Source organism: Danio rerio, chromosome 8 (assembly GCF_052040795.2).
Source record: "Danio rerio strain M-AB ecotype USA chromosome 8, GRCz13ab, whole genome shotgun sequence".
NCBI lineage: Eukaryota > Metazoa > Chordata > Actinopteri > Cypriniformes > Danionidae > Danio > Danio rerio.
In genome coordinates this window covers 33,271,766-33,285,903 of record NC_141028.1, presented here as the reverse complement: position 1 = coordinate 33,285,903, position 14,138 = coordinate 33,271,766, and the positions used below count along the sequence as shown (strand labels likewise).

The 14,138-nt window shown below is 36.4% G+C and overlaps 1 protein-coding gene across 2 annotated transcripts in view; it reads right to left on the bottom strand.

Annotated features, from left to right (window-relative positions):
• Positions 1-227: 227 nt before the first annotated feature.
• syn1 (synapsin I) overlaps positions 228-14,138 on the bottom strand; it is a 28,771-nt gene continuing 14,860 nt past the window's right edge. The window contains exons 10-14 of one of the 2 annotated variants that reach the window (NM_001126437.2): positions 12,837-12,939; positions 12,602-12,733; positions 9,084-9,156; positions 5,964-6,537; positions 228-2,914 (exon numbers count right to left, since the gene is read on the bottom strand). In NM_001126437.2, the coding sequence (NP_001119909.1) occupies positions 2,773-2,914; positions 5,964-6,537; positions 9,084-9,156; positions 12,602-12,733; positions 12,837-12,939 (1,024 nt within the window). In that variant the 3' untranslated portion in view covers positions 228-2,772. The remainder of the gene's footprint in view (positions 2,915-5,963; positions 6,538-9,083; positions 9,157-12,601; positions 12,734-12,836; positions 12,940-14,138) is intronic. The other variant, XM_087263759.1, reaches the window with a different exon arrangement.

Here is a 14,138-nt window from a genome sequence, read left to right as displayed (position 1 = left end):
CGTAATATATCAATTATTAATTGTGAAATCAATAATATACAATTTTAACATTTATATATTCAGACAGAGATCCTCATTAGTCTTTTATCTTTTAAAGGACTCACAATGAAACTCTGTAGACTGTCACCCCTTTAAAACTGCAATCAATGTAATGTGCTGCCTTTGTACTTTGACTTTCAACTTCATTAATATTCCGAACTGAGCCTGTAACAAAAAAGTGATGCATATTTATTTGATAGACTTTATTGATTATGTGCACATTTTAGCATAGTAATTTGACACCATTATTAAGCTACATTGAAAATCACATCAAAGTTGCATCTGTTTGTGTAATACTACACAATGTTTAACAATATTTCTCATTTTAATAGGATTTAAGACTTAATCTCTCTCTCTATATATATATATAGATCTGTGATTTCATTTTATATCTTCCTTTCTTTATACAACTGGCAGGCATGAAACAGACAATAAAATTCACTGAGTTTCAAACAGTCAGAACAGGATAAACCTATTTAGAAATTATAACTCATTTCAACACATTTTCATTAAAAGGACGCTGTTCCTTTGTATATAAAAAAGGTACACAAATGTAAATGCCACAAAAAATCAAAGTATGAACTACAAACCTCAGGCATGGGTTCCCCGCAGGTACTGCAACATTCAGATAAATCATCCACATTTCATTTGCCTCCAAACTTGATTAAATCAGTGAAACAGCTATTCATTAGACATTCATTAAAGCCATCATTTAACATACATATTATACTAAAAAACATAAACCACATAGAAGAGCACTGAAAGTTTGCCTGAGCCACATAAAAATCATGGTGGACCATCTACATTACCACATATGTGAACCAATCAAGCCACTTACAATCATATCAATGGACACGCTGAAGATTGACAACTGCAATTGTCACAAAATGGATGAAATAAAGAACACGTACCTGTTAGGTTAAGTTTACAGAGGACATACTGCACAACCTAATTCTTATCTGATTGAGGAAAATCCAGTCACACAAGATCCACAACAATCACCTTTTTGGGAGTAAAATCAAATACAGGACATTTGCATCGTTTGTTGAGTTAAGATCTGTACAACACTTCTATTTGGTTTAGACAGTTTACGGTACAACATTACATTATACATATATATATATACAAATTAACGCACCATTTGTCACAAAAGGATCACTGTGAATACACAACAGGCTGGTGAGCGGGAAGCGGGGCAGGTTTCGGGATGGGTCGGGACTCCTGGAATGACCTTGACTAAATATATTGCCTAAAACACACCAGTGTTGGGACGTTTCATCCTCACTTGTGGAAGACACTGCCGATTGAGCTCTAAACTCCTTGGGTATGGCGAAAGTTTCAGGAGTGTGTACCACATTGTGTAACTACGATCACACTACTAGCTGCGGTTTAGTCTAAAACCCAACACAAGATGAGCATCTTCTCAACTTAAGATGATCATTTTATGAAGACGTTTGCATCCTTGGCTTTATAGTTTGGCTTTGCGGTTTCATAGGGCCACAAGCGCAATGGACAAGCAGCTTCAAACACCTACATGCTCATCCAGGCATGCAAAATAGACCTTCTCTTAATGCAACAAACCTTCCTGAGCTGTCCACACATCTCATATGTTCTCAAGTGTTACAGTATTAGTGTGCAAACATGTATATGTAGCAAACGAATACATTCGACAGATTCCTCCCGTTACTGGCTTTCGCAGGCGATGACTCTCTTCAGTAATGGGTTGGAAGACCTGATCAATGACGCCTAAACAGTTGCGCCTTTCTCTTCAGGACATCCCTGAGACATATGCGATTGCACGAAACCAATCTCTTTATGTTTGCCTGTCTGGCTAAGGCAACACGTCAAAGGGTGTGTATTTAGTCAGGAAGAGGGACGTCGGGGAAGCAGCGACAGTTTGCTCACGAAAATGAAACGTTTTTTACTACAACTACCTAATCTAGGCGCAACGACACGACACAAAGCAAGACCACCCACATTGTGCGACTACGTTCTCCTTAAGTGACATGCAGTTTCAAAGTAGAGCTTACAGCCGCGGGGGTTTGTTTTTGACGATGGAAGCTTGTGCAAATTTTCACACAATGGGTCACAATCATTGCAAAAATCCAAATCTTAAGCGGGTACGATAAACTGCTTACGTTACAATGTGGCACACGACAGGTAAACTCATTAGATGGTGCCCCTTGTTGTAACAGAACATGCTTCTGACAGTTAGCAGACATATTTCAGATATCTTATATATCTGAGAAAGCGTGGCGGGGGATGATTCTACAACAAAATGTCCACCAAAAACATTTCATTTGCAAAAAGAATCTAAGATTACCAGCGACAAGTTAATCATAGGAGACCGGAATGAATAGGCAAGTATTAGCACGTGTCCAGTCACTGTGTAGGTAGTGTAAAAGTGTGTGTGCGAGTGTGTTCAGTGTGTGTTATTTCATTTTCACACCTCCCTCTATCAGTTGGACTCCAAAACTGGGAATGTGTCTACAGAATTAAGTCGTCTTAAAAGATTTTATTGCAATAATGTTGTGATATCTCACTTCATATTGCAATCTTCAGCAGTGCAGGCAGTGTTTGATCAGTGTTGCGTTGCAAATTGACATGCACGGCAATGTGCGATTGGTCCTTTCTTTGTGTATTTGTTAATATATTTGTGTGTTTTTTGTCAGTAAGACTCTCTGTGTATGTGTGTGTGTGTGTGTGTGTGTATGTGTGAGTGTGTGTGTGTGTTTATTCCACGGAGAAGAGGCTTGCAAAGGATTTCCGAAGGTTGCGGATGGTCTCAGCCTTGGCTTCGTCCTGACTAGGACTTTGGTGCTGGGCGGCCGGCGTTTCTGGAATGTTGAATGTATTGGTAAGAGACTGGGATTTGCTACAAAGAGAAGAAGTGGCAATAAAGGAGAGGAAGAGGCTATTAAAGTCATGCAGCAAACCCATGATGATGATGGCTTTATAGAGGTATGGCAGAGATAAAAATAAAGAAGCTGTGAGAGAAAGAGAGAGAATGAAATCCATGTGCTGTCTTTTGTGTCGATCATTGAAGCAATCATGACTCAAGTGCAATGTTTACATCAGCCCTTATGGGAAATGGCATCTCTGGATGTAGATACATGCACTTATCGTCATTATTTATTCTGGAACACTATTCCTAAATGAAGAAACAAGTGCGTAAGCATATCTCAGTGATGTAAATTTTAGAGTATTGTGAAACATTTTCTCCTGTTAGTCTTCATTGAGGAGCAGTGGGAATAAGATGATCACATTCATACTTGCTGACAAATGCTTTGAAGGTGAAAATAGATTGAATGCACATTTCCGTTCAGAAAAAATGCAATTTCCACAATCAAGTGCATGAATGGTGTGGGTGTAGGACTGAAGGAAGCCATCTTTGGCATGCAAAATACCAGATCTAGTGTGCATACTTCTGTATCTCCTTTGTTTTAATTTTACGTTTGCCTATATGTATAAGCCACATTTATTGTTATCATCATTATAGTCAAATGTCATTATCATTATTAAGATCACCATAGTATGATTTCTAGAATCTGTTCAAGAGCTTTTGGACATGTAAATCAATTCAATTGATGTTTCGTATTTAATACCCATGGCCAAATTATTTCAGACCAAGTCCCATTTGATTAGGCTGTATCCAATTTCTACAGCTTGAACGTTTCCTATTTTGAAAAAGATGGATGGCTGTGTGAATTACTTTATTTGAAGAAGTTGAAGAAAGTAATGCAGGTTTTTACAAAGTGACACATTGCCAACTGCTAATCTGGCATTCATTATACATTAGTTTTAGTTATTTTACTGGGATTGATTTGACCGTTTTATTGCTTTATTATTGCACTTTAAAACAGGCATTGCTAATACATTATTGAGATGTAAATGTATCATAATTGTTTTTTTACTTCATATAGCACAATCAGTGTAGCTAGATTTGTTTTTATTATTAATATTTATTAAGTCTTAATGCTGTATAATTATTGTTTACTGAAAAGTTTAGGATTGGTAAGATTTTTTAAAGAAAATTAATTTTTTACTTAAAAAAATTTTAATTTCTTCTTCTGTGATGCATTAAATTGATAAAAATTGAAAGCTAGTACATTAATAATATTACAAAAGATTTTTCTTTATAATTTTCACTTATAATATAATATTAACAGGTTTGGCATGCTGTCCCGGGAGAGAACCCTGAGCTCTGAGATAAGCATGTAAGGGGTTAGGACTGCACAATATATTGTTTAAAAATCGATATCGCAATGTGCGCATCTGCAATAGTCACATCGCTGGAACTGCAATGTCGAATCAAGATTACAGTTGACCAAGAACCACAGTTGATGGTGTTTGTGTTTTAGGGTGTGTGATTATGTAAACATTTAAAGCATTCACAAACAAGAAATTATAATGTTTATAAGTTTAAGAAAGTTTGCATTTCACTGTATGTATATACAAAATGAAAACTTCACTGTTATTTTACATTTGATAACTCATTTTGTGCACCTGAATACTGGTAGACTTCCAGAGAGATACAAAAAGCATCTGTTGGTGTTTTTCATTTATATCTTTGGTCTGTTTTTATCAATACTTTTTAATTGGTATGTTGTATTTGATGCAGATCCGTTCTACAAAATCATCATAATCAATGTAAAATTATGTCAATTTTTTCCAAATAGAGCTATTCATTTCATCTAGTGAAATTATATAGAATATCACAATAAATACTGCATAAAAATAAAACATTGCAATGTCAGTTTTTTCCAATATCGTGCAGCCCTAAAGGAAGTACAAGATCAGGTAGTTCTCAATAGCTCCCTCTGGTAAAGGAGGAGATGGCATGGATGGGGGGATTCTTCAAAAAGCAAGATAAGGGAGAAATACTAGACAGGCTAGAGTGAGTTTGAATTAATCCGATTGGCTTGTTAATGATTATGGATGGGAGACCAGCTACGATCATATATATCATGTGCTCCTCTGGAAATCAGTTTGTTAAACTTCACTTATGCCGCGGTCACATTAGAGTTTGTGCGTGTGAAAATCTGTCATACGGTGCTGCGAAAAGAGGCAAGATTAAACAAGATGATTAGACATAAAAAAGCGAGCGATTGGTCTGTTTTAAATTTCTCTACAGAGAGGTCATGTTTTGATCTTTGATTGGTCTCACGCATTCACGTGATGCGATTTCAGGTCAGAGTTCACCAAGCTTGAACTATCCAATGCAGCAAACTGCGAAACTTGTCGCATGAGCTTACGTTTTTGGTCTGCTGCATTCGTGTGCGTATGAATGGAAGTCTATGGGGAGAAAAGTCTAGTGTGGCTGCAGCTTTAGAGTTAGATTTTCAGTCTAACTGGCTTTAACCTTTAAACAGGCGAGTAAAATAGGATATTACCAACTGATACTAGAACCAACTGAATATTAAATCAAATTAAATAGAGAGCTTGTGAACCACACTGTAAATGAAGCTTATTTAACCAAGGTCAGGAGATCCAAGTTCAGGTATAATCCAAATAATTAGCACAAGAGGAGACCTATATATTTAGCCATAACTGACCTCTGTGTCCCATTTCACATCATCTCTCCTCCACCCCAAAATGACATTTTTGGTTGTTCCGATCCCAAAATTAGGCGCTCAGTGCAATTAAATCTGAATACATCTATTTTTGAAGTTTGTATTTAACCTTAATAGCTTTACTCTAATTCACACAGCCACTGTCAATCATACCATCATCTTGTCATGCAATTTGAGGCACAGCTGAGAAAAATGGGCACCATCTGGTGTATTCACTCGCATGGGTTACGAAACAACATCAATCAATAGAAAAACATGTCCAAATGCTTATGAATCATCGAAACCTTCACATCCAGTGAGTGGAACCTATCATTTTCAAGCCGATTACACAGAGGACAAAAAACATCTTACTTAAGCTGCGGTGATCCACTCAAGGCAGGGTGATCAGGACTGGGTTTCTGTGGAGGTTGGGGTTTCTGCTGCAAGGGAGGGCGTGTGCCTCCTGGGCCTCCCTGTCCCGGTGCAGTAGGCCGTGGTTGTTGTGTGGTAGGAGGACGAGGACTGCCTTGCGGGGCTGGCTGTGGGGCGTCCTGGGTCTGCTGTGGGCCACCCTGGGTAGGCTGCCTGGTTGGCTGGCCTTGTCTTGGCTGCTGAGGCCTCTGTTGGGGCTGACCGGCTGGTTTGGGACTCTGACCACCAGTTTGAGGACCACCTTGTTGGGGTCCGCCTTGCCTCTGTGACTGAGGAGAGCCACGCTGAGCAGGTATCTGTGCTGCAGGAGGCCTCTGTGGAGCTGCTGAACCTTGACTGGCCTGTCGCTGGGGCGGTTGATTGGGCCGCGGTTGTTGAGCAGGTGGATTCTGAGCAATAGGGCTGGTCACAGACTGGGATTGGGCAGGAGGCTGGCCTTGAGGAGAGGGCCGCTGCTGTGGTGGTGCTCCTTGACGGGTAGCAGCAGTGCTAGCAGCAGCTTGTTGAGGGCCTCCTAAAACAAGAGCTCATTCTTACAGGGCAAAATATAGTTGGAATATCTGCTTCATTTTGCTGGTGAAGTAAACAGCTTTCGTCAAATATACGATAAATAAGGACATTTATAATATTACAAATGACTTCTGCAATTCAGCAGAGAATAAAGAGTGGGGGTAGCAAGTATCCGCTTGTTAAGTGGTGACGTGTTTGTGACGTATGTAATACTGTTTCCGGGTCCAAGCCGCCATTCATTGAGTGGAGAAATCATTCGTATATGACCACGTTTTATTCCTATCACACATTAAAGTTACTTTTATATAAAACCAAAGTGTACACAACAATCTCTGGGCTTGCTGCATAACAAATACCAAAAAATTTACAATTTATAAAAAAATTTATCACTTTCTGGACATCGGATATTAGGCATGGACATATGTACTGCGATCGTGATTTTCGAAAGCATTAAAACGCTTTGTATTATTACCATTTCATGAGTCTCCACATTCAGTTGAATAGAGCACTTAGACCCGGAAGCTGCTTCGCGTGACGTCACACTTAACAAGCGGATTGAACATGTCATGTTTTTTTCCAGGGAATAATATTTTTAAAGGAGCTGTTAACATGGAAATGAACAAGATTCTGGTTAAATTCCAAACAACAAAAACATAAAAATATAACAAAAAAAAAAAAATTAAAAATCTGAAAAATTAGTAATGTGTGATGACAATAAAATGACACAAGGAGAGAGTAATGAACTACTGAAACACATTTAATACTTTATATAAAATTCAAGTCAGTTAGTTGTACAGCTTGACTTTCTTTCTCTGAAGCCATTTGAGAGTTTCTTGCTGAAATGTCCACTCTGGTTTTATCTTGATCATCCTGCTAATGTAGATGACGGACAGGAGCAGCAAACATTAATTTACAATGAGAAAGGGCAGAGGGTTGCTAAAAAACTACTGAAAGAGTTCAGCTGCTGTCTGAACCTTCACTGACTTTCTACACCTCCATTTCTTCATATGTTCAATACTTTTTCCCTGAGTCATTTCATTTTATTACACATAACTTAATTTGTAAAATAGTAAGTTTAGTAATTCCGTAGACTTTCTTTGCATATAAGGATTTCTTTGATTGTTACACACAGTTGGTGAAAATTTCAAGCTAACAGCCCCTTTAGAAATACGTTTTCTGAGGAAAAAGAGTGATGTTGAATATTTATTTCCATCACTGTAAAAATAGGAAAAGATAACAGGTGCAGTAAAAGAACAAGTGATTCATGATACTGAATTAAAATAAATATGAAAACAAAAGAATCCTTGGATGGAGTTAGTCCTGTTTTTGTAATCTTTAGATAAAATCTTAAACTCTGCTTCACCTCTAGAATAATAATGTGATATAATGCCTAACATCCTCAAAAATGTAAATTCTTATATTAATTTCTCACCCACCATGTTGTTTCAACCCCTGAGACAGTAGTTTAACTAAGAAGCACAAATTAAGATATTTTCTTGCGCTGCTGAATTTAATGGCAGTATATTGTAATTCTACAGTAAATGTGTACTTTGATCTGATGCAGAAGACATAGATAAACAAAATAATTTAAACAGATTTTTGGTGCACAAAAAGTTTCTTGGAGCTTTGGAGGATTATAGTTGAACCACTGAAAACACATTCAATTGTTTGGAAAAACATATTCAACACATTTGGCTCATTTTCTCGAACATTGAACATCTCTGGATCGTCACTGTCCATGGAGGCTCAAAGAGCTCTCGGATTTCATCTGAAATATCTTAATTTGTGTTCTAAAGATGTCTCTGAGGATTTAACCAACATGAGGGTCATAAATTAATGAAAATACATCACACTTCTGAGGTAAAGTTGCAACATCTGGTTCATCATAGGTAACATCATAGTTAAATAATACTTCTTGGCGTTTGTATTTCACTCTGCGGTAAAGTCTGTCAGAAATGGAAAATTGGAAGACTCTGTTTAGAGAAAAGTAACTGGAGTCATTTGGCTTTCAATATGCAGCCTTCACTGTCAGAGAGTGAATTAGCATTTTCAATAAGCCCATCTGTCATTTCCTTTTCTGCATTGATCTGAACAGACAAATCGTATGCACATATTTCAACAAATTTACATAAAAATGCCTCAAGTCAAATAAAAGCTATTTCAAAACTACTTACTTCTAACAGGTAAAATAGCCCTTATTTACTCAAAAAATGCCTATTGAAATATAAATAATATTGAATTAATAATGTCAAACCTTCATGTGGCTTGCAAATATAAAGGCTATGGGGACAAAAAAATCTATTGTATTGCCTTTTATATACTTTTCCTGTAGTGCATATATGATATATATTGTTTTTTTTGTTTTTTGTTTTTTTTGCAATTTGACAGTATAAATCACTTTCCTAGATTTACAATAACATCTTAACATTTTTGGAAACACAAGAAAGAAAGTGATACGTATTTAGACTGATACAAAAACAAGTAAATGATTTCTGGGTTATAATTCCTGGTGTGCTTTATCTTTATTATTGCAGTAATGTAATGCCTTACCCTGTGGAGGAGGGCGCTGTTGTGCCTGTGGGACTCTAGACTGAGAGATGGGCTGAGGAGAAACAGCTGGGCCCTAAAACCGACATAAAATAGTAAAAACAATATCAGATATTGATATTAACAAGCAATATCCTCAAATAAATAAAACACTGTCCCCAAAAGTTTTCTGTGTAAAATAAAGTATATTTCAAGATCACGATTAATCGCTTTCCTTCAAAAAATGAAAATTTCTGCCTTAGATAAGACATTTAAACAGCTGCATCCTCCAAAACTGCTGAACATCACTCTTGAAACATAAATGACAACGCATATAGTCATTAATCTTCAGGCAGTCAGTTTAGCATAAAAGCGGAGAGAATTAAACCAATAAGTGATTTGATTCAGAGTAGTGATGAGAGAAGATGTTTGAGTCTCTCTGGCTTATGTATTAAAGGCAGTTTCTCCTCCCAATTCTCTCCCATCTGTGTGACTATGCATCATTACAATCACAGCTTTGGGAATAATGGAGAATGTCAGTCTCTGCGCTGCAATCAAAAAAGGATCTCAGACTCATGCTATGAGTGTAAGTTCAGCATTCATATATTTTTTCTGCTGAGCATCTAAACGGACAATATATACTGACTGGTGGGTAGAAAGTACAGAGCTTTACTGTATTATGTAGAGCATTACACTATTTTATGATGCACAAGCAAAAATTGAAGTTTTTTTGTATGCATGTTTTAAACTCAGATATACTGTAAAGCGATAGCAGTATTTCTGAGCTCCAAACATGCTGGTTCAAACTGAGCAGCTCATTAAAATTTGATCATTTGATCATTTGATATGCTGAGGTTATTTAAAGTCTCGCATAAGATTGTACAACTATTATTCATTTCAAGTAAATTATCATTGGCAAAATTGTAGTTTAATAAATTCTCTTTTTTATGTTTTGGAACATTTTGACGGTATACCACATAATTTTTTAGCACGTAATGGGCACTATACGTATGGCTTCTGTATTATTTGTGATAAAACATTTTGTGAAATGTTTCCTGTCTGAGTGACTTTTTTTAGAGGTCATGCTGGAGCTATAACGAATTACTGATAATCATGGACATTTCTGTAGTGTATGAGAAACATTAAACACTAAAAAAAAAAAAAAAACTTAATGAAACCATGGTATTCGTTTGAATCTCAAACTGCACTGACCATTTATTAACTTGGCCAAAAAGTGTGCAGCAAGATTCAGCTAGAAGTGTTTTGTTTGGCACAGATTTAGTTTTATACATACTCAGCACAAATGTCTCTGTGTTTTTAATTAGTTCAAAGCAAGATGAAATATTGCAGAGATTCTTAAAAGAACTGATGTAAAAAAAAAGCATTGTGCACAGTGATTCTATTTAAAGATGCAAATGACATTTATGCACAAAACGTGAATATCGAATAAACGAAGAGCGAATAAAGCAGCATTTCCATCCAATCAGTCAAAGAGAACAAAACCATCAATTCCTAAATAACTGGTGCCAAAAATTACAGTAAAAATGGAATTTATTGAGGTAGGAGAAGCTGCGTGAATCTTTTCCTTATTTAATAAATGACTTGCGCCTCAGAAGACAATGCTGACACGCAATGAACACGTGGTGGCGTTTGAAGGCTTCAGGCGTCAGGCCTCTTGACTATTCTAAAGGTCATTAATGATATAATAACACTAATACTGAAAAGGTAAAGGGTGTTTTAAAATAACCAAAACAAAATTTCAGATGTTTTACAAGGTGTTCAGCCTGCTGGTTTGTCCATTCACACACATTTTTATCATCACATGTTCTCTCTCGTATAGCAAAATCACATGATCTTTAATGCGCATACTGGAATTTGTTCAGTAAAAGTGTTTCCATCATAGTTTGTGCAATTTTTTTCTTATCGAATAAAAAGTTTATCCTACTCAGTTATGCACAAACTTTATTTATGTACATTTTCCAAATTTCCGTTTTCATAAACCAATTTTTATGCACATCTCTAAAATGTGCAAAAAAAAAATGGAAACATAGCTATTGATTCACTTAAAAGGCATTTTAGTACACAAATCAATTACATTTACCATGGATTTACAACTAACACTTATCATGATATTGTAGGCAGAAATACATTGAATTTATAATACATTTGGCTTAATTCATATTATATATAAAAATATCTAGTTGATTTCAGAATTATTAGCCCCCCTTTGAATTTTTTTTTGTTATATATTTCCCAAATAATGATTAACAGAGCAAATAAATTTTCACAGTTTGTCTGATAGTATTTTTTCTTCTGGAGAAAGTCTTATTTGTTTTATTTTGGCTAGAATATAAGCAGTTTTAAGGTCAATTTTAAGGTCAAAATTATTAGCCCCTTTCAATAGTCTACAGAACAAACCATTGTTTTACAATAACTTGCCTAATTACCCTAACCTGCCTAGTTAACCTAATTAAGCTAGTTAAGCCTTGAAAGGACACTTTAAGCTGTTTAGAAGTGTTTTTAAAAATATCTAGTCAACTATTATTTACGGTCATCAGGGCAAAGATAAAAGAAAATCAGTTATTAGAAATGAGTAGATGAGAAATGAGAACTATTATGTTTAGAAATGTGTTGAAAAAATCTTCTCTTCCTTAAACAGAAGTTGGTGAAAAAAACAGGGAGGCTAATAATTAAGGGAGATAATAATTCAGCTCAATATATATTATTTCAATTTTTTTGCATTTACCATTAGTGCAGTATTGTAATAATTATTATAGCCTATTAATTATTGTCAGCTTGAATCATTTTTTATTATCTTGATTTTATGTTTTTTTGTTCAATTTTTCAGCCTTTGAAATAGAGTTGAAATGTGTAAAAACAAGCTTAAATGGCATGACAAATCACACTTTTTTGCCATAGCCAACACTGTTGATTAGGTTTATGGTAGCAATTGCTAACATTGTGTGATTTTAGCCACAATTTGGGCATCTAAGACCAATTTTAGAAATTCTAAAAGACTCTTATAATCTAAGGCTTAAATCTTTTGCCTTTGATCGTTGATTTGAAAGCTGTTATTATCCAAATTTCCCTCCAATGAAATTCTGGCAGTGTCAGTAGTTTTCAAACACTTTCCTGCAGTATGACAAATGTCAAGCCAAAAACGAATAGGAACACTGAACCTGATGGCACAATCAGTGCGACAACTGCCACCTCATTGCCACCTCTGGAAAATGTCCAAAATGGTTTCTGGTTTTATTATCAAGGCATGCTATGAGCTAAATGCGTCTTAGATTGATGACTGTTCTTTCTGACTGTATCTTTAAGTGCAACAAACATAAGAAAGCATTCCAGATTTACATTCATTTGTTTCTAATAAAACTTAACATTAAAACTTTCTTATAAATTTTGCATTTAGAGCCTACAATTAAGCATTTTACTTTGTTTGCATCACAAAATGTTCCAAAAAACAACATGATATAATTTAGAATGCACATATATCCAGTGAGCTTAGTTTGAGCATGTTTTGAAGTGAGAGTGTTAACCTGAGAACGGACTGTAGTGGGAGCTGAAGTGCGTGGCACTGTCTCGTTCATTTTAGCCACAACAAGGTCAGCCATGAGAGCCCGGTCCTCATCCTGCTGGTCTCCAATCAGAGGCATTGAGCAGCCCACCACCTAATAAACAAACACAGAAAGAGACAGAAATGAGCGCTTGCCTAGGGCACTAAGCATATGTTTAATTCTTTTAAAAGCTGCCTGTTTTTGCAGATGTCATTACCTCTATTATGTAATCTCGACCGTCTTTACCATGCAGTGCTTCAACAGCGCATATATCGAGACCCCCAAAGACCTCCGAGCACACATCCACCCACATACGATACCTGCAGGGGAAAAAGTGCAAATGATGACCTTGTGTATTCCACTAAAAGCAGCCACCCACACCAACAGTACACTACCCAGAGCAAACAAGGGAATCAGGATCACTGCAGTGCAAGACACTAATATTTGACTAGGGGTCATTGACTGTTTAGATTTAAATGTAATCTAAACATGGAACAAACTGACCTGATTTAAATGTGGGATATATCTGTTTAAAACATCAGATGTGACAATTCATTTTGTGTTTATTAGAAATCAAATAGACGTCTAGCGTGGATGTCTTGGCTAAAACAAGGCTGATTTTGGGGGCTGTCAGTCAAGATCTAATAGACGTCTAAGAATAGCACAAAGTTAGGCTAATGATTGAATAGACCCACTCAGGCCCGGATTGGCTAATCGGGAGGATCGGGAGAATTCCCGGTGTGTCAGTCTATTTTTGGCCGCGAGGGCCAGTGTCCCTAGCTGCTTGCACTTTCAGCAGGTGCACTTTTTTCATTTATGTATTTATTTGACCATAGCCTCACTCTTTTTATTCATTATTTTGCCGCAGCTCCACTCTTTTTATTTATTTTTTTTGCAGCCCCGTGAGCAAAAGGTTAATGATGATGTAATTATCATTCGAAAACAAACATAGACACCTTAGTGAATATAAGAATTCGAATAATTAATATTAATGAATATCACACACAATAAAAATCTGAGGATTCACTACATCAAGAGCTTTGATTAAGCCACTGTGGTCCAGTGGTCAGCACGTTGCATTACAACGCCGCCGCCTCAAGTTCATATATTACCTAATTTGTTTATTTTTTCATTTTTAGTGTTAAGACATATAATACTGTTTGAGTTACTTATGTAGGTGTAAATATTATTTGTGTGTGTGTGTGTGTGTGTGTGTGTGTGTGTGTGTGTGTGTGTGTGTGTGTGTGCGTGCGTGCGTGCGTGCGTGCGTGTGTGTGTGTGTGTGTGTGTGTGTGTGCGTGTGCGTGTGCGCGTGTGTGTGTGTGTGACCACCAATACAAAGGACTGGATATCAACAAAGAATTTTGCACAGAATATATATTCAGATAATGCAGACATTGTGATGTTTTAAAGAATAGTGTTGGAGATTTAGCTTCCCTTTAATGTTCTCATATTTATGAAAAACCCAGCTGTTTCCTTGAAAAAGACATGATATTATTATTAGAAATTGATTTGGAAA